Source organism: Orbicella faveolata, unplaced genomic scaffold (genome assembly GCF_042242905.1).
Source record: "Orbicella faveolata isolate gen_17 unplaced genomic scaffold, um_ofav_v1 contig_14, whole genome shotgun sequence".
Classification (NCBI taxonomy): domain Eukaryota; kingdom Metazoa; phylum Cnidaria; class Anthozoa; order Scleractinia; family Merulinidae; genus Orbicella; species Orbicella faveolata.
In genome coordinates, this window is record NW_028301541.1 from 214462 (window position 1) to 233951 (window position 19490).

Here is a 19490-nt window from a genome sequence, read left to right on the forward strand (position 1 = left end):
CCTGGGTGATAAAACGTCATCAAAACATGAACTTCATTGCGAAGGTACTTCATTGACAAAGATGAAAAGATATTTTAGCAGAGTAGAACTGCTTAGACATTCAAGGCTGCCGATTTTTGGGACCTAAAATACTGGTTGAAGTTATTTTGATCGTCGACATGCCAGTGGAGGGAACAAACCCTCTCATAAACGCCCGAGATAGGTTATTCCGCGCCCTGTTTTTCAAAATGGCGCTCATGTATGCCCGTTCTTTTCCTCCGCCTGTTCGACTGCTTTTGGAGATGGGAGTGCTCATGAAGGTATTTATATCTATTATATCTAACCCATGGTATTTAAGGGTGTTTTTTAGGTCGTTGTTGTTATCGTAAAGTTGGATATGAACAACTCGGTGGTACACTTAGTGGAGCACACTGAGCTTATTTTAGAAGCAAACCGATTGCGTGATTTTGGCAAAGATGTGAATACGTTTTTTTCTTGAATATCCCGTAAGATACCAGTTAAGTTTTTTATGCGGCTGACGGATTGTTTGTGACCCCCTGCTCAATATTGTTTCAGTGAACAGTATGATCATGGAATACGATTTCGTGTTATCGACAAATACGTAAACTTCATGTATTTTATTTTACAGCTGATGTAGAAAAACCTTATTAGACTACTTCATTTAACGAAAGAAGCATGTTTTGTTTATCATTACCAGCTAAAATAATTATGTTCTACTTAACATTTCAATTTCCTTCAGATATTAAAAACATGTACTTGTATCTTTGTAACACTTTGTGTTCAAGCTACATTACACTAATCACTAGGCTGGTTTGGCTGCAGTCCAGTGAATTAACTTCCACCCTGTGATTAGTGATGGAAATAATTTATTTGCATGCATGTGAAAATCCTTGTCTCTATTAGGAGCTCATATGGATGTTTACGTTGTACTTTGTCTAGGTGTTTATTTATCCCTAAGCCTTGCTTATGTAGAGCTGCAAGCTTTAAAATAAATGAATTCCCAAAGCTGCAAAGATAAAATTAATGTCCATTTGGAAACACTATTCAGTCGTTAGAGGTTTTATTAAAAATTTTGCCTGTCAAGTCTTGTGGGTAAATTTGGAGTTACTGAATGTAAAACAAGAAAGTCCAGATTGGTTCCAGTTCTTGGAATTTTGTTTCTTCATGAGATTTGCTGCAGATGACAGCAACAAACAATTTCTTTTCTGCCATTGAAGAATGGTTTTGAACTTGCATGAAGATCCAAACTTGAAATGATTATCATTTGTGAAGACAATAATTCATTAGCAGTGAGGAATGTTTGACCATAGATGAAAAGAAAAGAAGTGTCTGTTGGTCATTACATAACAAATCTATTATAATTTTATTACAAATGTAGACTGTCACATTGTAATGATGCAATGGAGCACTCCCCTTCTGATAAGCATCGTCTTTCTAATCAGGGCTCCCCCTTGAGTGCCATTTTTTTTGGAGTAAGCAGCCCTATTCTAATATGCACCTCTTCCAAAGAGTGCCTCCATTCAAATCGTTGACATGAAATAAACTGGCTAGGTGAATGAACTGTGAAGTGTGCTTTTCCATCTAAACCATACATTAAACATTACCTATTGACATAGTCCTTGAGTTAAACTATCTGTTGTGTTCCACTTAACAATAAGAATGGTGTTGTCTTATGTTCTAAAAGAAATAAGTGCCCCGTCCCTAATAATTACTCCCTTTCTGATGAGTACCCTTCCTTGAGCACTCAAAGGTCAGCTAGTTCCTGGCACTAAATCAAGTCCTTGTGGTAATTTTGTCTGAATACAGTAACTGTTACTCTTCATCAGTTCACAAAGAACGTTACTTGACATTTTGTTTGTTCTTTCCTTAGGCAATCACTTGTTTTGTGATCCTTGGTTACATACATAATGCTTTTTCAAGAACTCCTATAAACTGTTTGGACCATGTTAAGGACAAGTGGCCAAGAGATGGAGTACTCAGAGTCGTCATATCAAGAAGTACTGCAGCTGTTAGCAGATTATCTGAAAATGATACAACAAGAACAAACTTTACTAGTTCCAACATTACTGACAGTATCCATGTAAATATTAGTCACTCAGGAGTCAATGTTAAGTCAAATGATAATTCATCTTCTGTGGGGAATGTGTATGGTCATTCATCTGATAGTGCACCACAAAAGAATCATCTTCCTGTAAGAGATACGGTGGTACCAAGTGCTTTTGAACTGTTAGCACCAATCAAAGTTGAAGGTAGGCATCAAGAAATTGCTATTTCATTAAGTGTAAGATAATGTATTGGTTAAAATGGGTTGGTCAGGCATTGTGCTCAGTAATCCAGGAATTTAAAGTGCCTATGAAGTAAAACATAATTGTTGCTGATTTGAAAGGCTTTTGAAAGTAGGGAAGAATGGCGTTTTCCTTTTTGCAATATCTTTTTTCGTTTTTAGAGATATTCACGTTTTTGTATTATAAGTGATGACGTCATAGGTGGTTCCACTAAAACAGTTCAACACTCAATCAAGAATATCTCTAGAAATATTAAAGCAGTGTTCTTTAAACTTGGCACCAGAAATGTACATCACAAAAGAAACAAAGTGACACCCGTCGTGCTGTCGCCATGACAATAATTATGCTGCTGGTCCTGTTTTAATTAAAACTAACATTACCAGATTTTATCTTAAACAAGGATCATCCACTCCCAACAATCTAATGGGGAGAGTTAAGACAATATGAGAATCATTGTGTTCCGAGCAAGACCCTCTGTCCCTTTTCGAAGGGTTGCAAATTGGCACATTTGGTTTTTCACAGAAAGAGACAAGAGCCAAAAGTGTTGCCATGGCAACAACACAGAAGGTATCATTCTGTTTCTTTTGTGATGCACATTTGTGGTGCCAAGTTTGAAGAACACTGCTCCAATATTTCTAGAGATATTCTTGATTCAGTGTTTTACTGTTCAAGTGGAACCACCTATGACATCATCACTTTCCTCATTTGCATAACACAAAAAGGTAAACATCTCTAGAACGAAAAAAGATAGTCCAAAAAGGGAAACGCCATTCTTCTTTACTTTGAAAAGCCTTTCAAATAAGCAGCAATTATTTTTTACTTCATAGGCACTTTAAGATATTATTGAAACTGTGATTTAACCATCAGCGATACTTTTGACCCAAAGGAATGTACATGTAACCCCTAATTACAGGGCTTCTGATATTTTGCATGGTTGCGGAGCCGCGAATTTCAAGTAAATCCGCAAAATCCCGCGAAATTCACAAAAACACACGAAATCCCATGAAATTTGCTAGAAATCTTTCTGAATACTTGTTGGCACCACATGTTTGAAAGTTATCTTGGCTGTTGGGGCTGCTTACTTGCTGTAAACTTGCTAAATTACCTTAAAACATCATCACTGCAAGGAGTACACAACATCCCAAAACTACCAGGCGTTCTTAAATTAATGTTGCAAAAAAACTGGGCAGCAGCCATGATGTAAAAACCTTTGTCATTAGTGCATTTCAAGAGCGCATTGTTGTTAAAAGAGGAAATGATGTTTTCTGTAAAAATAACCTCATGGCCAAACATAGAGCAAACCGCAACCTTCAGTAATCATTTCTTGGCAAGTACCAAAGTCCAAACAAAGAACTAGAATCAAAAAACGAAGACTGACAAGAATCAAACATACTGTATTTCCTTTGTGTAGTAGGTTGATGTTGAAAAAAAATCAGGAATCGATGTAAACAGAACTTTGAAGATGAGGCAAACAACGTGCAATTGGATAAAGAAGATATTCAACGAAGCAACTTGAATAGTAAATATCTAAGCATGACTCTTGTGTTTCTGACATCCTGATTCTCTTGTTTGTTTTTATTGTGTTCAATAAGCTTACTTGTAAAGTATGATTTCATATTGCGGTACGAAGCCTGGGTAAATGCTCTAAGAGCATCTAGTTTCATTAAAAACGTTCCTCAAATCAGCACAAAACCAATCACTTTCCAGTGAAATTTGCTTAGAAAACTCCTGTGAAATCGGACATTTTTTACTGATTGTTTTTCAGCGAAATTGGCCTTGAAACTTCCCGTGAAATCGGCCGTTTTATCCGCAGATTTGTCCCTGAAAATCTGGCGAAATTTGACTTTTTTCCGCGACCTACCTGGTAGGAGGAACATGTTGAGACCACACATTTTGAAACTTTTGTAGGTGAGAAGAAAGAAGAATATGCTGTAGAATATGCTTTGGAGTATGGATTTCTAAGGCTGTCTTCAGAATCCAGGAAGAAGCTTGGTATTCCTGTCCTGCTTGTTGAACTTGGTAAGTAACAAGTAGCATAATCTTTTAGAAAGGAAAGATAATAGAAACCCATGAAGGGTTGAAATGAGTAACACATGTTGATGGCTTTTGGCTGTTCAGTTTTTCTAATTACCAAAGAGCTGACGTGTATAAGTGTTCACAATAATTTCAGTTTCAGGACTTTGGCAAATTTCTTGTTGAATTCCAACCTTCACAGGGCAAATTCTTACAGAAATGGACAGAATTATCCAGTGCATCCTTATGGAGTTCTCCTTAGTACTGGGTAAAAATCATGAGCATCAACATACTCTGGAGGAAGTATTGCTAGAAAATAGTGTCAATACTTTGGCCACATGATCTGAAACATGAGATTCTTTTTAATCATTTCACAACCACTGGTAATTAGATAAACTATTTCAAACCACTGTATTGACTTTCAGACTAGGTTCAGTTCTGAAAGTAAAACCCCTTAAGCCTAACTCTTAGGTCTTGGAGTTTGAAGTGACTAAGAGTATTGCTAGTCACACTGGATGGGATGCTTGTCCATCACAGGTTACTCCACAGCATTCTATCAGGTTGCCCCAACAATGCACGGTTACTCATGTATACTCCTGATTGGAGGAAGGCACTGTGGGAGTAAAGTGTCTTGCCCAGAACATAACTCAATGTCCGTTAGCCAGACCTCTCAAACCATTAGGCCAATGTACTTCTCAGATTCAGTACAGTGATGAATTGTTAATGTGTTCAGACCCAGCTGTGGAAGAATGTTTTGGGGACAGTTTGAGTCGTTTCTTGTTGGATGAATTCCTTGGTTATGATGATGTATTAATGTCAAGTGTCAAGAGACTGGCAGAGTATGAGGACAACAAAGGTAATTAACTTTTGGTGACACTTATTATAGACATGCAGGACTATTACTATTATTTACTATGTGTGCTGTGTGTGATTTACCAATTTACCTATATTAGATTTCTGACTTCTCACTGATTGTTGTATGACTTCTGATAATTTTTCTGACCTCAATACTTAAACAGAGACCTAGTGAATATGTGAGCACAGTGTCAAGTGCAATTCACAAAAGATGTTTCCAAAGTTGGGCTACTCTTGTTACATTTCACTTCGAACTGCAAACCACAGCAATAACAAAAAAGAACTTATGAGTTACCTTTATTAACGTGTCTCCTTGTATGATGAATTAATTTTAACTAATCATTCACTGTTAATATGAGATAAGTATTCTGAAATGTTAGACTTTTGTTGTCAGGGAACAATGCTATTCACAAAGCTAAAACAACCATTACCAGAGTCATGCATGACTCAAACTGGTAGTCATTCATTTTCTTTGCTGTGTTAATTGTGCAGGTTATTTACGTAACGTTGTGACTGGAGACCACTTTCGGTTTGTCAGCATGTGGATGGCACGCACGTCATACTTGGTTGCTCTTGTCCTCATGTTCATATTTGTGAGTAGATTAACTTGTAATTTGGGATCTGTTTGAGTTATTATGACTTCAAGTTTGGGCCTTTAAGAATTCATCTGCCCAGAGTTTAGATAATGTCAACTGCTTGATTTAAATCTCTATAGATATATAAGATAATTTCATATGTGCAACCACAAGCTTTTGCATACATAATTATATGTATATCCACAAGCAAGGTACATGTATTTATTGAACTAGAAAAAAAAATTGTGCTCTTTTCAATAACCAGTGTTTGGTGTTTTTTTCTAAGCAAGTATGATAAACTAATAATTGTAGCTATTGAAATTAATAAAGTTAATTCCAGTTCAGGTGGCAGGGGTTGAGTTGTTGATACGCTTATGCCTACAGGATCTTGAGAATTCATATATTACAATGTATCTTATTTTTCTGATATATTTAGAAGCTTTCTGCTCCTGTATAAGTACTAATTAAAGTGGATTTCTGTTTCCTTGGTCACGGCTTTCAGGATTAGCCTGAGTAATTTGCTCCTCTTTGGTCAATTTGGCAGAAGCCTTGGCTAAGGATGAATTATTTCTAGATCCTATCTACCAATTGACTATTTTACCTAGGTTGCCCTTTTCAGGTATTTTCAGGTTCCTGTTATCATCCTTTAGTAACTAGTAATTTTCTTTTTTTTTCGTGCTGATGAATTGCATCATTTTGCCTTGTTTTCAGACAATTTCGATTTCAATGCTGTTGAGGTATTGTCATCATCAAATCTTTGTCTTCATAGGTAAGTATCAGGTTGTGGTGGGAAATGTGGCCAGTATCCATTTAACAACACTCTTACATGTAAAACATTGCTAATTCATGTCATAGAAACTCTATGAAGTGGTGGCTGTTTGGACAGATAGTGGGACTTCTGGTTTAAATTTCATTCTACATTCTTACATTTTCAGTGAACTTGCTTCAGATGCTGGATCTGAATGTGACAATTGCATTTCCTGCAGCTCCCCTCTTCACAGTTATCCTCTCCCTTGTAGGTAAGCGACGCACCGTACATGTTGTTATTGAAAGAAGTAAATGATACATACATACACTTGCTATAAACATTTTATGATCCCAGTTGGATTTCCCACCTGTATCTGAGAGATGCCATCTTGGCCTTTAAATGTATCACAGGTCAAGTACCAAACTACCTCAGTTCAAATTTTATCCCCAGAGAGAACATTAGCTGTTGGGCGACCAGATCATCTACTCAGCTTAATATACCGCTTTTTAAAACTAAGTTGGGACAGAGATCTTTTTATGACAGAACTGTAACTTAGTGGAATGCCTTAAAACCCCACTTTAAATTAAGTGAATCCTCTTATCATTTTTAAGCGTAAAATGAAAGCCTTCCTCTTAAATCAAATGTTAATGTCGTAAATTTTATATATACATGTATGAGTTTTTCAATAATTGTTTATTGATAATGTTCGAGTATTTTTTTTAAGTTATCTTTTGGATCTTTGCTTAGATTGTTATAACGAAAGTTTTAAGTTTTTTGCTAACACACTGCAATGTGTATGTTCTTGTAATTTTTCTTCTAACTCACAAAATTTAATTTTTGTTACTTCCCACAGGAATGGAAGCTATTATGTCCGAGTTTTTCAATGACACCACAACAAGTTTTTACATTATCCTTATAGTATGGACAGCAGATCAGTATGATGCTATTTGCTGTCATACGCAGCAGAGTAAAAAGTTTTGGCTCAGGTTTGTCACTGTAACTTTTGAAATGTGCACAATTTACCAAGTATCAGAATATAATCAGTAATTGCTATTGATTTCCATGTGAAACTGTTTCAATATGTTTTATTTCAGATTCTTCTACTTATATCACTTTGCATTTTATGCATACCATTACCGTTTCAATGGGCAGTACAGTGGGCTTGCACTTGTTACTTCTTGGCTTTTCATTCAGGTATTTATTTATTTATTTTGTTAATAATTTGGGTGTAGAGAACCTCAGATTGACCCTTTATTTTCTTGTTGGGAGGTGTAGTAGTCAAATGGTCAGTGTGTTGGGCTTCAGTGCTAAAAGTCTTGTTGCCTTGCTAGTGGAGAGAAAGAGAACAAGGTTGAGAAAATAACTATGATGCTGATATAATGTGGCTGTAGTTAGTCCAAATCAGTTTACAGGTTTATTGCTTAATAACAATGTACATGACAGGTGATTGTTTTTCCACAGCATTCCATGTTATTTTTCTTCCATCACTATGAGTTACCGGTGATCCTGAGTCACCAGGCTGATCCTGAAGAAGACCTGCTAGCGGATCCTATTGCTGCACTTACTGATGAAGTTAATGTGCCAGCAGCAGATGAACTTCCCAACCACCCTCCCCCTGGTAACTTGCCACTACCCAATGTTCCATTTAATGATGGTACGTCATCAGTATCTAGATATATTGAGAGTAGTAAACTGTACTTCTATCCATTAAACCATGCATTTATCTTGCTTAGTTTGTAAATTAAGTGCCAGTACAAGGTAAATGCATACACATGAATTACATAAATGAGAGTTACCCTCAGTGGGACATTCTGCAGCATGGCCATTCATCCACTGTTTGCAGATTGGATTGGAACCTCAAAGTGCTGGTTTTTGTGAAGGGAGGGAAATCAAAGAATCCTTCACCTGGGTCAGAGCACATCTTGTATGGTTTATCAGTGTAATAACTGTACAGGTCATTGAAAGAACTCAAGAAGAGTACTGTTGTAGAATTAAACTTTTGAGTGGTGAAATTTTGTTTCAAAGTTGTAAAGAAATATTCTGTGTTGATTTTGACTATTATATTTGCAATTTAAGAATCCCTGAGCTGTGACACTGTAGCTAAAGATGTATGATTGATTATTAAATTATTTTTTGGAAATAATTCATATTCTTGAATGTCACTTAACAGATGACGATGAGCATATAGTTTACAGTAGTAGTACCAGAGAAACAGTACACTTACCAACTGAAGAAGGTTAGCTGCCTGGTGATACTTTCAAATCCTTAATCAGCACATTTCTGAGGAGTTATTGTTTAAAGTTTGAGTGTGTTTGGTAACAGGCCTTACAAATTCAAAGTTTCAAAAACCAAGATAATCGCACTGTCCCACTTCCTGCCGACAGATGTATGTTATATCTTAATAATGATGTACATGCACTATGTTAAAGGGTAGGTAACCACTTTCAGATCATGGTAGTCTCATTGGTGGTTTTATGAAACAAAAGCGCTTCTTTCCTTGATTATAAGTGTCTTTTAATCAGTCAAGCAGCATTCTTTCTAAGTTGTTTACCATAAACTTTAATTTTAATAAATGCAGATGGAAGAGGTCAAGTTGATTCTTCCTTAACAAGAAGACGGTGGACACGATCTAGTGATGCTGCAACTGATGATTTAACAGAAGGACACAGTTTTCATCTTCCTGGTGACATTAACACAGCAGATGAATTTGAGGGTTTTTCTAGCTACCATACATGGCCACAGCAACACCAAGCCCAAGACCTGGCCCCAGCACAGAGTAGAGAAGCTGGTGCCAGGCCAGCAACTAGTGACTCATCATAAAGATCTAAACAGGTGAAGTGTAAACAATGGTTCACAAATTTCCCTTGCTGAAACATACCTATGATGATTTTCATTGATATTAATACTACATATTGTTTCTAAGTGACATCTCTATTCAATTAATACTCTTTCGTGAAGCACGTGATTCTTAAGATATCATCTTTGAATTTAGCCAAACAGTCCTTTAAGGAAGGGAAAAAATATTTTTCATTTCACTCATCCATCGAACAAATACTATCTAGATTTTGGTCATCCAAGCTTAAAATCCACTAGTCCAAAACAGATGACAAACGATATGTTGCCTGCTGCTTAAACGACAGGCTAGTGAAACAAACTTCTTTATTCACATATCACTTCATCTACAAGTTCAATAAAAGTGAACTTTAATACTTACTTCTTACCAAGGGAGCATGAGTGCCTTACTTGGAAATGTTGCTCTGAAGTCATGGCAGTATGGATCCCGTTATGTTCAGTCCGTACAAAATGTCTGATGGCCAATGTTTCCTAGTATGGCTTGAGCAAGCTAGGTTACCAGTAGTAATTATTTATTATATGGCACTAAATTTTGAATTTGCTACTGTTTGAACAAAAAAATACACGGCTCCTGTGGCAAAATCCTGACCAAGAAAGAACTAATCAGACTGAATGGATTTACCTCAAGACTTCCTTGCCATATAACAATAAACAATTTTGTTGGTCTGTTAGTGTAAAATGAATGTTTTCCTAAACTTACATAGAGAACTATTAAAACAAGAAATGCTGTACTGCGTAACGCTAATTCGTTGTTTGGGTTTGATCAAAAGTGTACCAAGAACCCCTGATTTACAGTAGGCAGCAAAAAAAACTTGTCTCAGCCGTGCAAGGGGATAAAAGTTTTTTGCCCTTTCTTTGTGTAGTCTACATATGCAGCTAGTTTATGTTTCTTTAGATCAAAACTAACTTTTTCTCTTTTTTTTTTTCTTAAGGTGATACAGTCCTGCTGAGGATATGCAGAGGGAGCAGGCAATGCAAGTCCAGTTGTAAAGATTAATGACAACCCTAATTCTGTGGAATCTGGGATCAGACCTGAAGAATTTTGCAATGTAATAGGGCCATAATATCCTCTTATCTAATTCCTAGATCTGTTTACATTTTGGGATAACTTCTGATCAGCTTATATTATGGCTCCCCTTACAATTATGAATAGTGGTGTCTCATGGATTAGAAAATTATTTCATTTCCCTAAAGTGGCATTGAGTGAACTAACCAACACAGCTACAATGCAGAAGCACATTTTTCCACTGATGTCTGGCATGTTGCAGTTACATCAGGGCTACACTGTTTAGTAGTCTGGATGAGGTTATCACTAACAGAATGTAGGATTGTAGCCCTGCTGTAACAGGTTTTCAGCAACCTCTTAAAATTGTCAGAAACGCTGTCTTGCAATTGAGGATTGATGTTTTACCTAGGGAAAGGAAGAAACTGCATTTCTTGTGTAAAGAAATATTAATAGCCATTGAAATACTAGTGATATTTTAGAAGGTATCCCAATGGAAGCCACTTTTGGGAGAAAATTGCCATATTATGGGTGTTTGGTTGTTTACCATAAACCATAGTCTCTAGAAAATTGACCAAAGATGCTGCAGAAATCTGACAGCATTGCATCTTGGCTAAGGCATGCTTCTTACACTGGTTAATACTCAGCTCATGTCTGGCAATGCTTTACTTGCGTGTTAGTGATTCACATTCTGTGTTTGCTGCTAGCATCAGTCGTGTGTGTGTGTTATAGAAGAGATTTTATGTTCGGTTTGGAAATTGGATTAGACATTCACTGTAAAGACAATCATTTCAACTAACGACACACTCTTATAGTAAAACATTGTCCGTTCCATCATACATCAACTGGATTTTATTCTATAAAGAACAGTGAAGAACATACATGTAAAAAGGCATTACTTGGTTTGCAGTTGATAACAATGTTATGTTTGTAATTAACAGTACAGGACTGGTTATGAGAACAAAAGTATGCTTTTTGTGTAAGATACTAGGTGCTGCTAGTCAAAGCTAAATTGTACAGGAAAAGGTTGATTAGCAGTAACTACATTATGAAAAGTAGGGCTTGACATTTGAAGACAGACAAAGATAAGCAATACATAAGCAATACCTAAGCAATACCTATAAATATCCAATAGATTGTATAATTCTTTATGAAGAGAGTGTCTTTTGAGTACAACGACAAGGAACTAAATGACTAAGGTCCCAAAACTAGTGTTCTTTACAAGAACAGGATTTTGAAAGAAAAACTGAATGACAGTGAACATAAAATTACCCTGTTATCCAGACAATTAATCCTTTCAGTTCAAAAGGTATTTGTTTGCTGTAAATAGTTTTATGCTAGTACATACTGGTAAATTATATTTCATTTTGTTTCAGTACCAAAAGACTTTTAGCTTTCTTTGTCTCTCTACCTTCCAAACATTTGGCGTCTGAGGTTTAGACAGTTGATTAGCTTCTTTACTCTAGTTAGCCTCCAGTTAAGGTAACGGTTGGTTTTCATTCATAGGTAAGGTAACACTATTTTAATTTACTGTCGTAAGACTTGAACAGAACAGGGTGCTTTCCTTTGATCCAAGATTCCTGTCCTTTTCCAGAGTGGATTCATTGGTTTCTCTGATGTACTATGATCCAAGCATCTTTTATTATTTGACCTGGATCATCACAGCATAATTGTTTTTACTTGTTATTTACTAACGACTCTAAAGCTACTTGCATAACATTACCAGTATGTAACAAAGGAAATGCACCCTTAATAACTTCCAAATCTTCTGGGGTATTTTTTGGGAGGAAAAAGGTTGCTAACTACGTTGTTTTATCAAGCACTCTTCCCTGAAGAGAGTCTGTAGGATGGTTTTGTGGTAATAAATTATTTAATTATTCTGGTTTGGAACAATGTGTTCAATGTATGCTTTTGGAACATAACCTTTCCGTGAGAAGCTTCCACAACTATCGATTACAAGATATTGATTGGAAACTTCTTACCCAATACCCTGACATTTACTCTTTCTGACTCGTGTCTAGTTTCTACATGTAAATGTAAAAACCAACATCGAAGACAGTTTATTTTCCTCATTCTTAGAAATATCATATCAGTCGCACTAAAGATCAGTGTTATTGGATGTTGTTCCAGATGGGGGTATCTGTTTGTAGGTGACTACTTGTCATCAGCTCATTAGTGTTGATGAAGGAATGGTGATATTTCTGATGAATAAACAAACACTTGTGACAAGTTGTCCAACTCGTACGTCCGTGAAGAAAGGCAGTCTACAATTTGCAAGCCTCCAACACTCTGAAAAAAAAAATCATAACTTCATTACTGTTAGACAAAACCTTATAAACTGTATTCATCAAAGGGAACTTTGTGAGTTGACATTAATGTTCAAAAAAAGTCTGAATTTATTGCTGGTTTTCTATTTGTTTTTCTTTAAGGGGCTATCCTGTTTTCCTACTTCATTGCGTGTTGCAGGGAGGCTTTTTAGTTAGCATGGTGTTATGTGCCCTTGAAATATGGCTTAATGAGTAATGACTGATTTGTAAAGTATCAAGTAAAGGAAGCAAGACATACTTGCATTCCAGCAGCAAGTGGAAGCAGGTTAAGTTGTAACTCCACTGAATTTCCAGGAAGAAGAAGACCTAAACTCTAAATATGACAACATAATTAGGACCAAAACATCACATAGAAAAACATAATGTAATGTAATTTCACTGTAATGGCCTCCTAGGAAGCCTAAATGGTTCAGTAATGCTGTGGTTTCATTCAAAGGTTCTCATGTCAGTACAGACACCTGGGGCCAGTTTCTTGAAAGCCCCGGAAACTCTTCAGGTGCGAAAAGCCAATTTTAGTCAATTTATATTTGTAAACAGAGAGGTGTATACATCTGAAACTCCTTGTATGAAGAGAACTCTGTTCATATTACAGGTGTAAGAATATATGAATAACACAGCTCTCTAATCGTAAGGTGTTTAAACCTTTAAATCTTAGAAGATTTTGCTATGGCTTTCCAGGTGCAAAAACTTTTTGGGACGCTCAAGAAACAGGCCCCGCCTTTCTCTAAATTGTAAGTAAAAATAATGATTATGATCAATGATGGTTGAGACTTACGCTATCTTCAAAGGGCTGTTGGTTTAATCACGAAACTCGGATTAGTTGTACTTTGCTTCTCTCCCAAAGGCCTGGACAAGACATGGGTGTGGTGTAGAGCTGTTATTGTTTTCGTGCAATGTACAAGTAGTCTTGTACATTGTCCCATAAGTGTGGCAGAAAAGAGACCTTTGCACAGGTACTTCACACTGAGGTTTTTTGTTGAGTAAATAAATTCAATCATTAATTTTACCTTGCCAGATGTACCACACCACATCAGTCCACCATCTTTACTTTTTGTCATGAACAGTTTCAGGTCCATCTTTCTATCACTATAATGAGAACAAAGCCAAGTAAAGGGTATACTATTCCTGTAACCAAACAGCGATCCTATCAAAATTTATGAACATCCCCCCATGAATTTCTAAGAAGGGGTGGGGACCTATTCCAAATATGCCAATCGAGTAGACTGTAAATAAACATAGACCATCGATCAGACTATGGAGGATTGTTGTTACCAGTATTTTTCTTTCTTACTACATTGGGTAGTTACAGAAAATATTCATACCTCCTCCATGGAAGGGATTTTTTTATAAGACCCCATCACCCCCTCTGGAAAATTCCAATTAAGCTTCAAACATTTCTCTAAATTGTTTTTTGGTCTCACAGACCCCACCCCAGGAAATTCCATTCCCTTCCGTGGGGGGAATATGGTGCACATTTCCACAAAATATAATGTGGACAACTCCACAAAAGTTTGGTTTTCACAAAATGAGTTCTCATGAAATAAAATCTTGAAGGTGATGATTAAAAAAACCAGCTTATAAATCTTTATTTGAAAGACCTTACCATGTGTTTCTTAATTTAAGTTTCAATGGAAACCTTTTCTCCACTAATACTGCATCTGGGATTTGGACAACACTCATTTTGATATCTAACACTGGAGGAGACTAGAACAACAAATTAATTTTAATATCGATCTTAAACACTGGAAAATAAAAATGAAACTAGACAATATTAACAACAACACATTAGGCGAAGTGTACTCAAAGGTTCATGTCACATGGTACTTTTAAGTTCCACTATTATATACTTGTGCTTTATAAACACATGTAGCCTTGCAAAGAACACCATATTTTTCTGCTCAGAAAACTCTCAGCTGGCAATTCACCTGAGTTAAACTTGTAAGGCAATTTTTTACACTAAAATTATTAGGGACTAGTAGTAAAAGAAGGCAAAATTAGACCTCTGTACTGGCATAGCTACATCAGACTAATACATGTAACTTTTTTGTTATAACGTTATTATTAGTTGTACAGCTGGTATCATACACACCACTCTCTGCAGTTGACTAGTTTGAAGTCTTCCTCTTTCTCCAAAAGCTGTTCTCCAAACAATATCCAATTTCCCAACAACATTAGCCACCTGTGATTTAAAAATGTTCATTTTAAATTATCCAATTAACAAATAATGTTTTTAAAGAATTTTATTTCTTGGGCAATTACAGATAACAAACAAGAAATCTTAAATACATAATTTATAAATTGCTCGTTTGAGTACACTCGGGTATTTTTTGATGTGAAAAATTCTCAAAATTTAGTTGAACAGTTATAATGTAAACAGTCAACTAGTTAATATAGTTCAGGATTAAGGTATGTAGTACATCACTCATTTGATGTTCTCAATTCAATGTGTACTCATGGTGTGTCACTTATTTTACAATATTTTCAAGTTATTCAATTTTTTATACCTTGATATTCTTGTCCGTGGGTGCTACTGGAGTCAGCCTGTACAGATACTGTCTGGTGTCGTTGGGGTTCATGTATGACCCCTGACCAAATATACTTTTTGTACCAGTCTCCTCTCTAGCCAAGTGACAAAAAAATTGATCATTTTGCACATTTATCCTAAATTCATACATTACAGTATTTTGAAAATGCTTGTCCCTGCAACATAATTTTCCTTCAAGCCATACACCACCAACTTACAGGGTGTATGACATAGAGCAGAACTTGTTTTTAACCAAGATTGCCTACAAATTAAACTCTGTTAAGAAGCTACTTCACTACCACAAAATGCCTCACCCAATTTTCTGTTCAACCGGGATGACATTAAGATCTTTGACAGTGTATGCAGATGATGGCTCTAACTTGACTGACTCCATAACCATTGGACTTGATGTTATGTTCTGCACTTGAGCCTCAAGGAATACTTCATCATCCTGTCAAAAGTAAAGACTGAGGTAACAGAGTGCCATGATTATAAAATTATAACATAAATTACAGCACTTGATTCATGTACAATACTAGACTGGAGACTGACTGTATTGCTTACCATAGCATTGTAAAACTTTGTTTTAACGTCAAGAGGTTTTAGAACCTAGTAGATGAATAAAAATGCAACGTACATTTAAAATTATTGTAAAAGCATCGTGTATTCAGGGAGAGCTTATCTTGTCACTGGAGCCCACTTCCTTAGTGTTTCATGCGCACTGCATGCCAAGGGTAAGTGGATCATGTGTCCTAAAGACATCTGCGGTCAAGTGTCAATCGATACCCTCTATCAATATTCTTGATCAATACTCGATTGACACTCCATCGACATCTTGGTCAACAGTCGGTTGAGAGTCGACTAATTTTCAATCGATTCATATGAGTTGGTCAACACTCCGCCAAATATCAACCAACTGTAACATAATGTGTAAGTAGGTTATGCCATAATAAGTAATAAATTATTATTGCATATTGTAAGTTACATAATGCAAAGAATTGTAATAAGTAGGTTTTTTTTTCATGTACTGTAAGCGATGTTTGTAAGACAGGAAAAGCATAAAAAAAAACAACTCTTGATCAAGAGTCAATAGAGTGCTGACCAAATAACAATCTGGATGTCAATTGAGTATTGATCGAGGGTACTGATCGAGAGTATTGATCGACACTCTACCATGGATACCTTTAGTACACATGATCTGGGTAACCCAGACTTATTGGATACAGTTAAATGCAATTTAACAGTGAGAGTTAACAATAAGGAGTACAAGTCTTACTTTTGTGGGACAATATAGTAAAGAGGCTCCCCCCTTTCCCTCCCTCTCTTTCCACTGTTGCATCAGTGTGAAAGCTGCCTGTTTTTTCTCCTCTCCAGGCTCATGGCTGGGTTGGCAGGATTTGCCAGCCATGAGAGCAGTCTCCATCCAGGAGCTGGCTCCCAATAGTAGAAGCTCCTGGATGTCTTTGACACCCAATTTCCATTTTGCGAGGTAGTTTATGCACACATGTTCAAGTGTTAAAATGGCATATTCCTATAAATGACATTGGATTGATTCAAATTACACAGTCATACAATATTTAAACATTTCTGAAAGTGGACAGCATACTCCTGATACTACTGATACTCCTGGGTTCAAACCATTTACCATTATGTTACCGCAGATAAGATAGTCAAAGGCCTATTACTATGACGCAGGGTTGGGGGGGGGGGGAGGGGGCAGCATTGGGGGAAGTGGTATAAATGAAAACTTATTATTCATTATAATCACCTGGAATTTAAAGAACTTCCGGAAGTACATTTTCTCGCCTGTTAAGGATGCATAGCTCACAGCACACACAAGACTGAGGAATAAATGAACATTCGTGATCTATGAACAAAAGTCCTTGGGATAACTGAAACACCTACTTGCATAAAAATTGAACTCTACAACAAAAACAGACTTGAACAATATTGAGGAACACTCTGAAAGCAGCTTGATCTGACTTACATGTGTGTTCCTAGTTCTTTGACCTCATGTTGAATAACCTGATCAAAGCTCTCCTCGGGATCAAGTTTAGCAACTGGCATGTTAGCTGTACCTGACAGGGTCAGTCTCTGAGATGACGTCTGTAGATCAGTCTGAAAAGGAATTTATTGAATCATTGCCAGCTTTCTTCATTATGAGAATTGTTCTAGGAAGGTGACAATGATTACCAGACAGTATACAACTTAAGGAGACTTACTGTGGTACACGAGCAAAAACAAAAGCTACGCACCTTAATCACAATATCTTTCACTGGTTGGTTACTATCATTATGAACACTGACATAACTTGAAAATACTTCACCTAGGAATATGTTTCTGTAGAAGTGAATAGACAACATTAAACCTGTAATGACATAGAGATGATATTAAAAGTGCATTGTCATAGATGGCATTGAAGCTTTAATCCAGTCTCTACATTTCTACACAACAGGTCATTTATATTAGTCAAGAGTGTGGTGTCATCAATGGTCTTATAAAGTCACAATGTTTTGAGGTGACATAACTGTCACTGTAAGTAGCTAATTTGTCATCTGTTTGTGAAGAATCGGAGTAGCTGGCCAAGAACATGAAGCAGATGGAGACTTTTGCTGGCAGCCAGTTCATTTTGACAACCCACTCTAATGGCAGCTGCACTAGCCTCCATATCAAGCAGTCTTGGTTCAAGACAGGGTTTGTGTCCTGGGAGTTATCTGCATCCCCTCCAGGGAGAAGCACTGGTACTCGTATTTTTTTCTTGTTATGGAAACCAAGGAAGGAACTAAAGTTAAATCCTAGTTATCAATGCTAAGCGACTTGGCTTCTCCAATCCATTGTAAGCTTTCTTACTGGATCAGACTGATTTGTTAGTGAAAGTCAGTTTTGTCCCCTCTCCTTAGCTTCTCCCACACTGCTCAATACTACTCAGTTCTGGGCCGGTCCACCCTCAATTGAATAAAAACAGGTTCTGGAATCTGGAAGCCCTGAGATTAATCATTGTATTGCCTGAGTACAGACAGACATTAAGCCACTTACCCAAAAGTCTGTGGCAAGACAAACAATTCACCCAAAGCAAATTTACTGAGGCCCTTGACAGAGGTTATATCAGACAGCTGTGCATCCTCAAAAGTATTTTCTACAGGAAAATGGTACACCATTGTCATTGTTTACAAGTGAAAATATAATTATTACTGCATTGCAAGTGGTGAGTGTTTGGAGTTGTTAGTTTGCAATTTCTTAACCTGAATTGTTAGATGACCATGCACAGCATTAACCTAACTATTACTACTACCAAAACAAGCATACTTCACATGTCTGATGACCAAAGGTGGTGATGAAATGTCTTCTTTCTCAGGTTATTTTACATACTTGATAACATGATAACAATTTTAATGATCATGTTAGGTTTCATTGATCAGATAAACATCAAATTAAGCAACACATAGTCACTTCTCAATCTGCAAATGAAGCTAAGTAATTTCTCAGAGCATGAAATGGTCTGAGAAAAGGCTGTAGTATACCAACTGCTACCTCGTCGTCGTCGTCATCATCACCATCTTCATCATCATCTACATCAATTCTTGACACCCTGGGATTTAGGGTTGCTACATTTCACTAAGCCTGATGGGGCTTCAGCACAGTGCTGAAGGAGTGCAGCAGGCAGCAATTCTGCACCCAAAACCCTGCGTTAAGCGAGGAGAACCCTGTGCAAAGCCCATGGATGGGCTAGGATGTGACCTCAGACCCCTGTCTCCACCAAGGCATAAGGGCTAGGAGCAGACATTGATTGCCTCAAGTGAGAATGGCTACTCCACCGTTCAAAAAATTTGAATCCCTGACTTACAAATGCTTATGATCACTCCAGGGACTTATAACTGTTTTGCTCTCAAAAACTGTATTTTATTGAATAAAGATCGCTAAAATGGATGCACATGTCAGGCAAAATTTTACTCTGTATTTTTTTCATGTTATAATTTTAAAAATAATCAAGTTTACAGACCTGGTAAATCTTGGGTTTCATTTGTCACGGGAACACTGGTGTACAACGATGGTCTGGTCAATCTCATTACTAAAAACATTACAAGAAGTCCGTAATATCTAGTGTCAAAAGAAAGATCAATCATAGGGGAAAACACAAAGAAACATCGAAGACGATCAAAACAAACTCAGTTGAGTATCTACCTTTTAAAGTTAGCAAGTGTTCTCTTTCCCGCAACCCGGTGTCCATTTTGTTTTGATCCCATTTGATTATGCAGCGGTTGCATTCATAGAAATATGCGTAAAGTGCTGCTGGTTCTGGTCCTCAT

At 36.8% G+C, this 19490-nt stretch overlaps 2 protein-coding genes across 5 annotated transcripts; one reads left to right on the plus strand and one right to left on the minus strand.

Moving 5' to 3' along the window:
- The first annotated feature begins 1 nt into the window (after position 1).
- On the plus strand, positions 2 to 12561 carry LOC110062757 (membralin-like). Of its 2 annotated transcripts, XM_089286094.1 has the most exons (13): positions 3 to 299; positions 1871 to 2249; positions 4194 to 4304; positions 5032 to 5154; positions 5646 to 5746; positions 6440 to 6497; positions 6664 to 6747; positions 7330 to 7462; positions 7571 to 7670; positions 7938 to 8130; positions 8647 to 8712; positions 9055 to 9308; positions 10262 to 12561. In XM_089286094.1, the coding sequence occupies exons 1-12, from the start codon at positions 159 to 161 to the stop codon at positions 9294 to 9296; spliced, it is 1731 nt and encodes a 576-aa protein (XP_089142220.1). In that variant the 5' UTR covers positions 3 to 158; the 3' UTR covers positions 9297 to 9308; positions 10262 to 12561. The 2 variants fall into 2 exon arrangements, with proteins under 2 accessions (XP_089142221.1, XP_089142220.1); XM_089286095.1 differs by lacking the exon at positions 8647 to 8712 and having other exon boundaries at positions 2 to 299.
- LOC110062720 (trafficking protein particle complex subunit 13-like) lies at positions 11162 to 19459 on the minus strand. Of its 3 annotated transcripts, XM_020769672.2 has the most exons (14): positions 19366 to 19459; positions 19184 to 19252; positions 18220 to 18319; positions 17439 to 17523; positions 17171 to 17301; positions 16952 to 17024; positions 15748 to 15792; positions 15498 to 15634; positions 15164 to 15278; positions 14749 to 14838; positions 14263 to 14363; positions 13667 to 13745; positions 12898 to 12972; positions 11162 to 12621 (listed from the first exon to the last, which is right to left on the minus strand). In XM_020769672.2, exons 1-14 carry the CDS (start codon positions 19409 to 19411, stop codon positions 12505 to 12507), a joined length of 1263 nt encoding a protein of 420 aa, XP_020625331.2. In that variant the 5' UTR covers positions 19412 to 19459; the 3' UTR covers positions 11162 to 12504. The 3 variants fall into 3 exon arrangements, 2 of the variants coding, with proteins under 2 accessions (XP_020625331.2, XP_020625330.2); XR_016206288.1 differs by having other exon boundaries at positions 12551 to 12621; positions 12898 to 13745; XM_020769671.2 differs by lacking the exon at positions 11162 to 12621 and having other exon boundaries at positions 12762 to 13745.
- Positions 19460 to 19490: the final 31 nt, after the last annotated feature.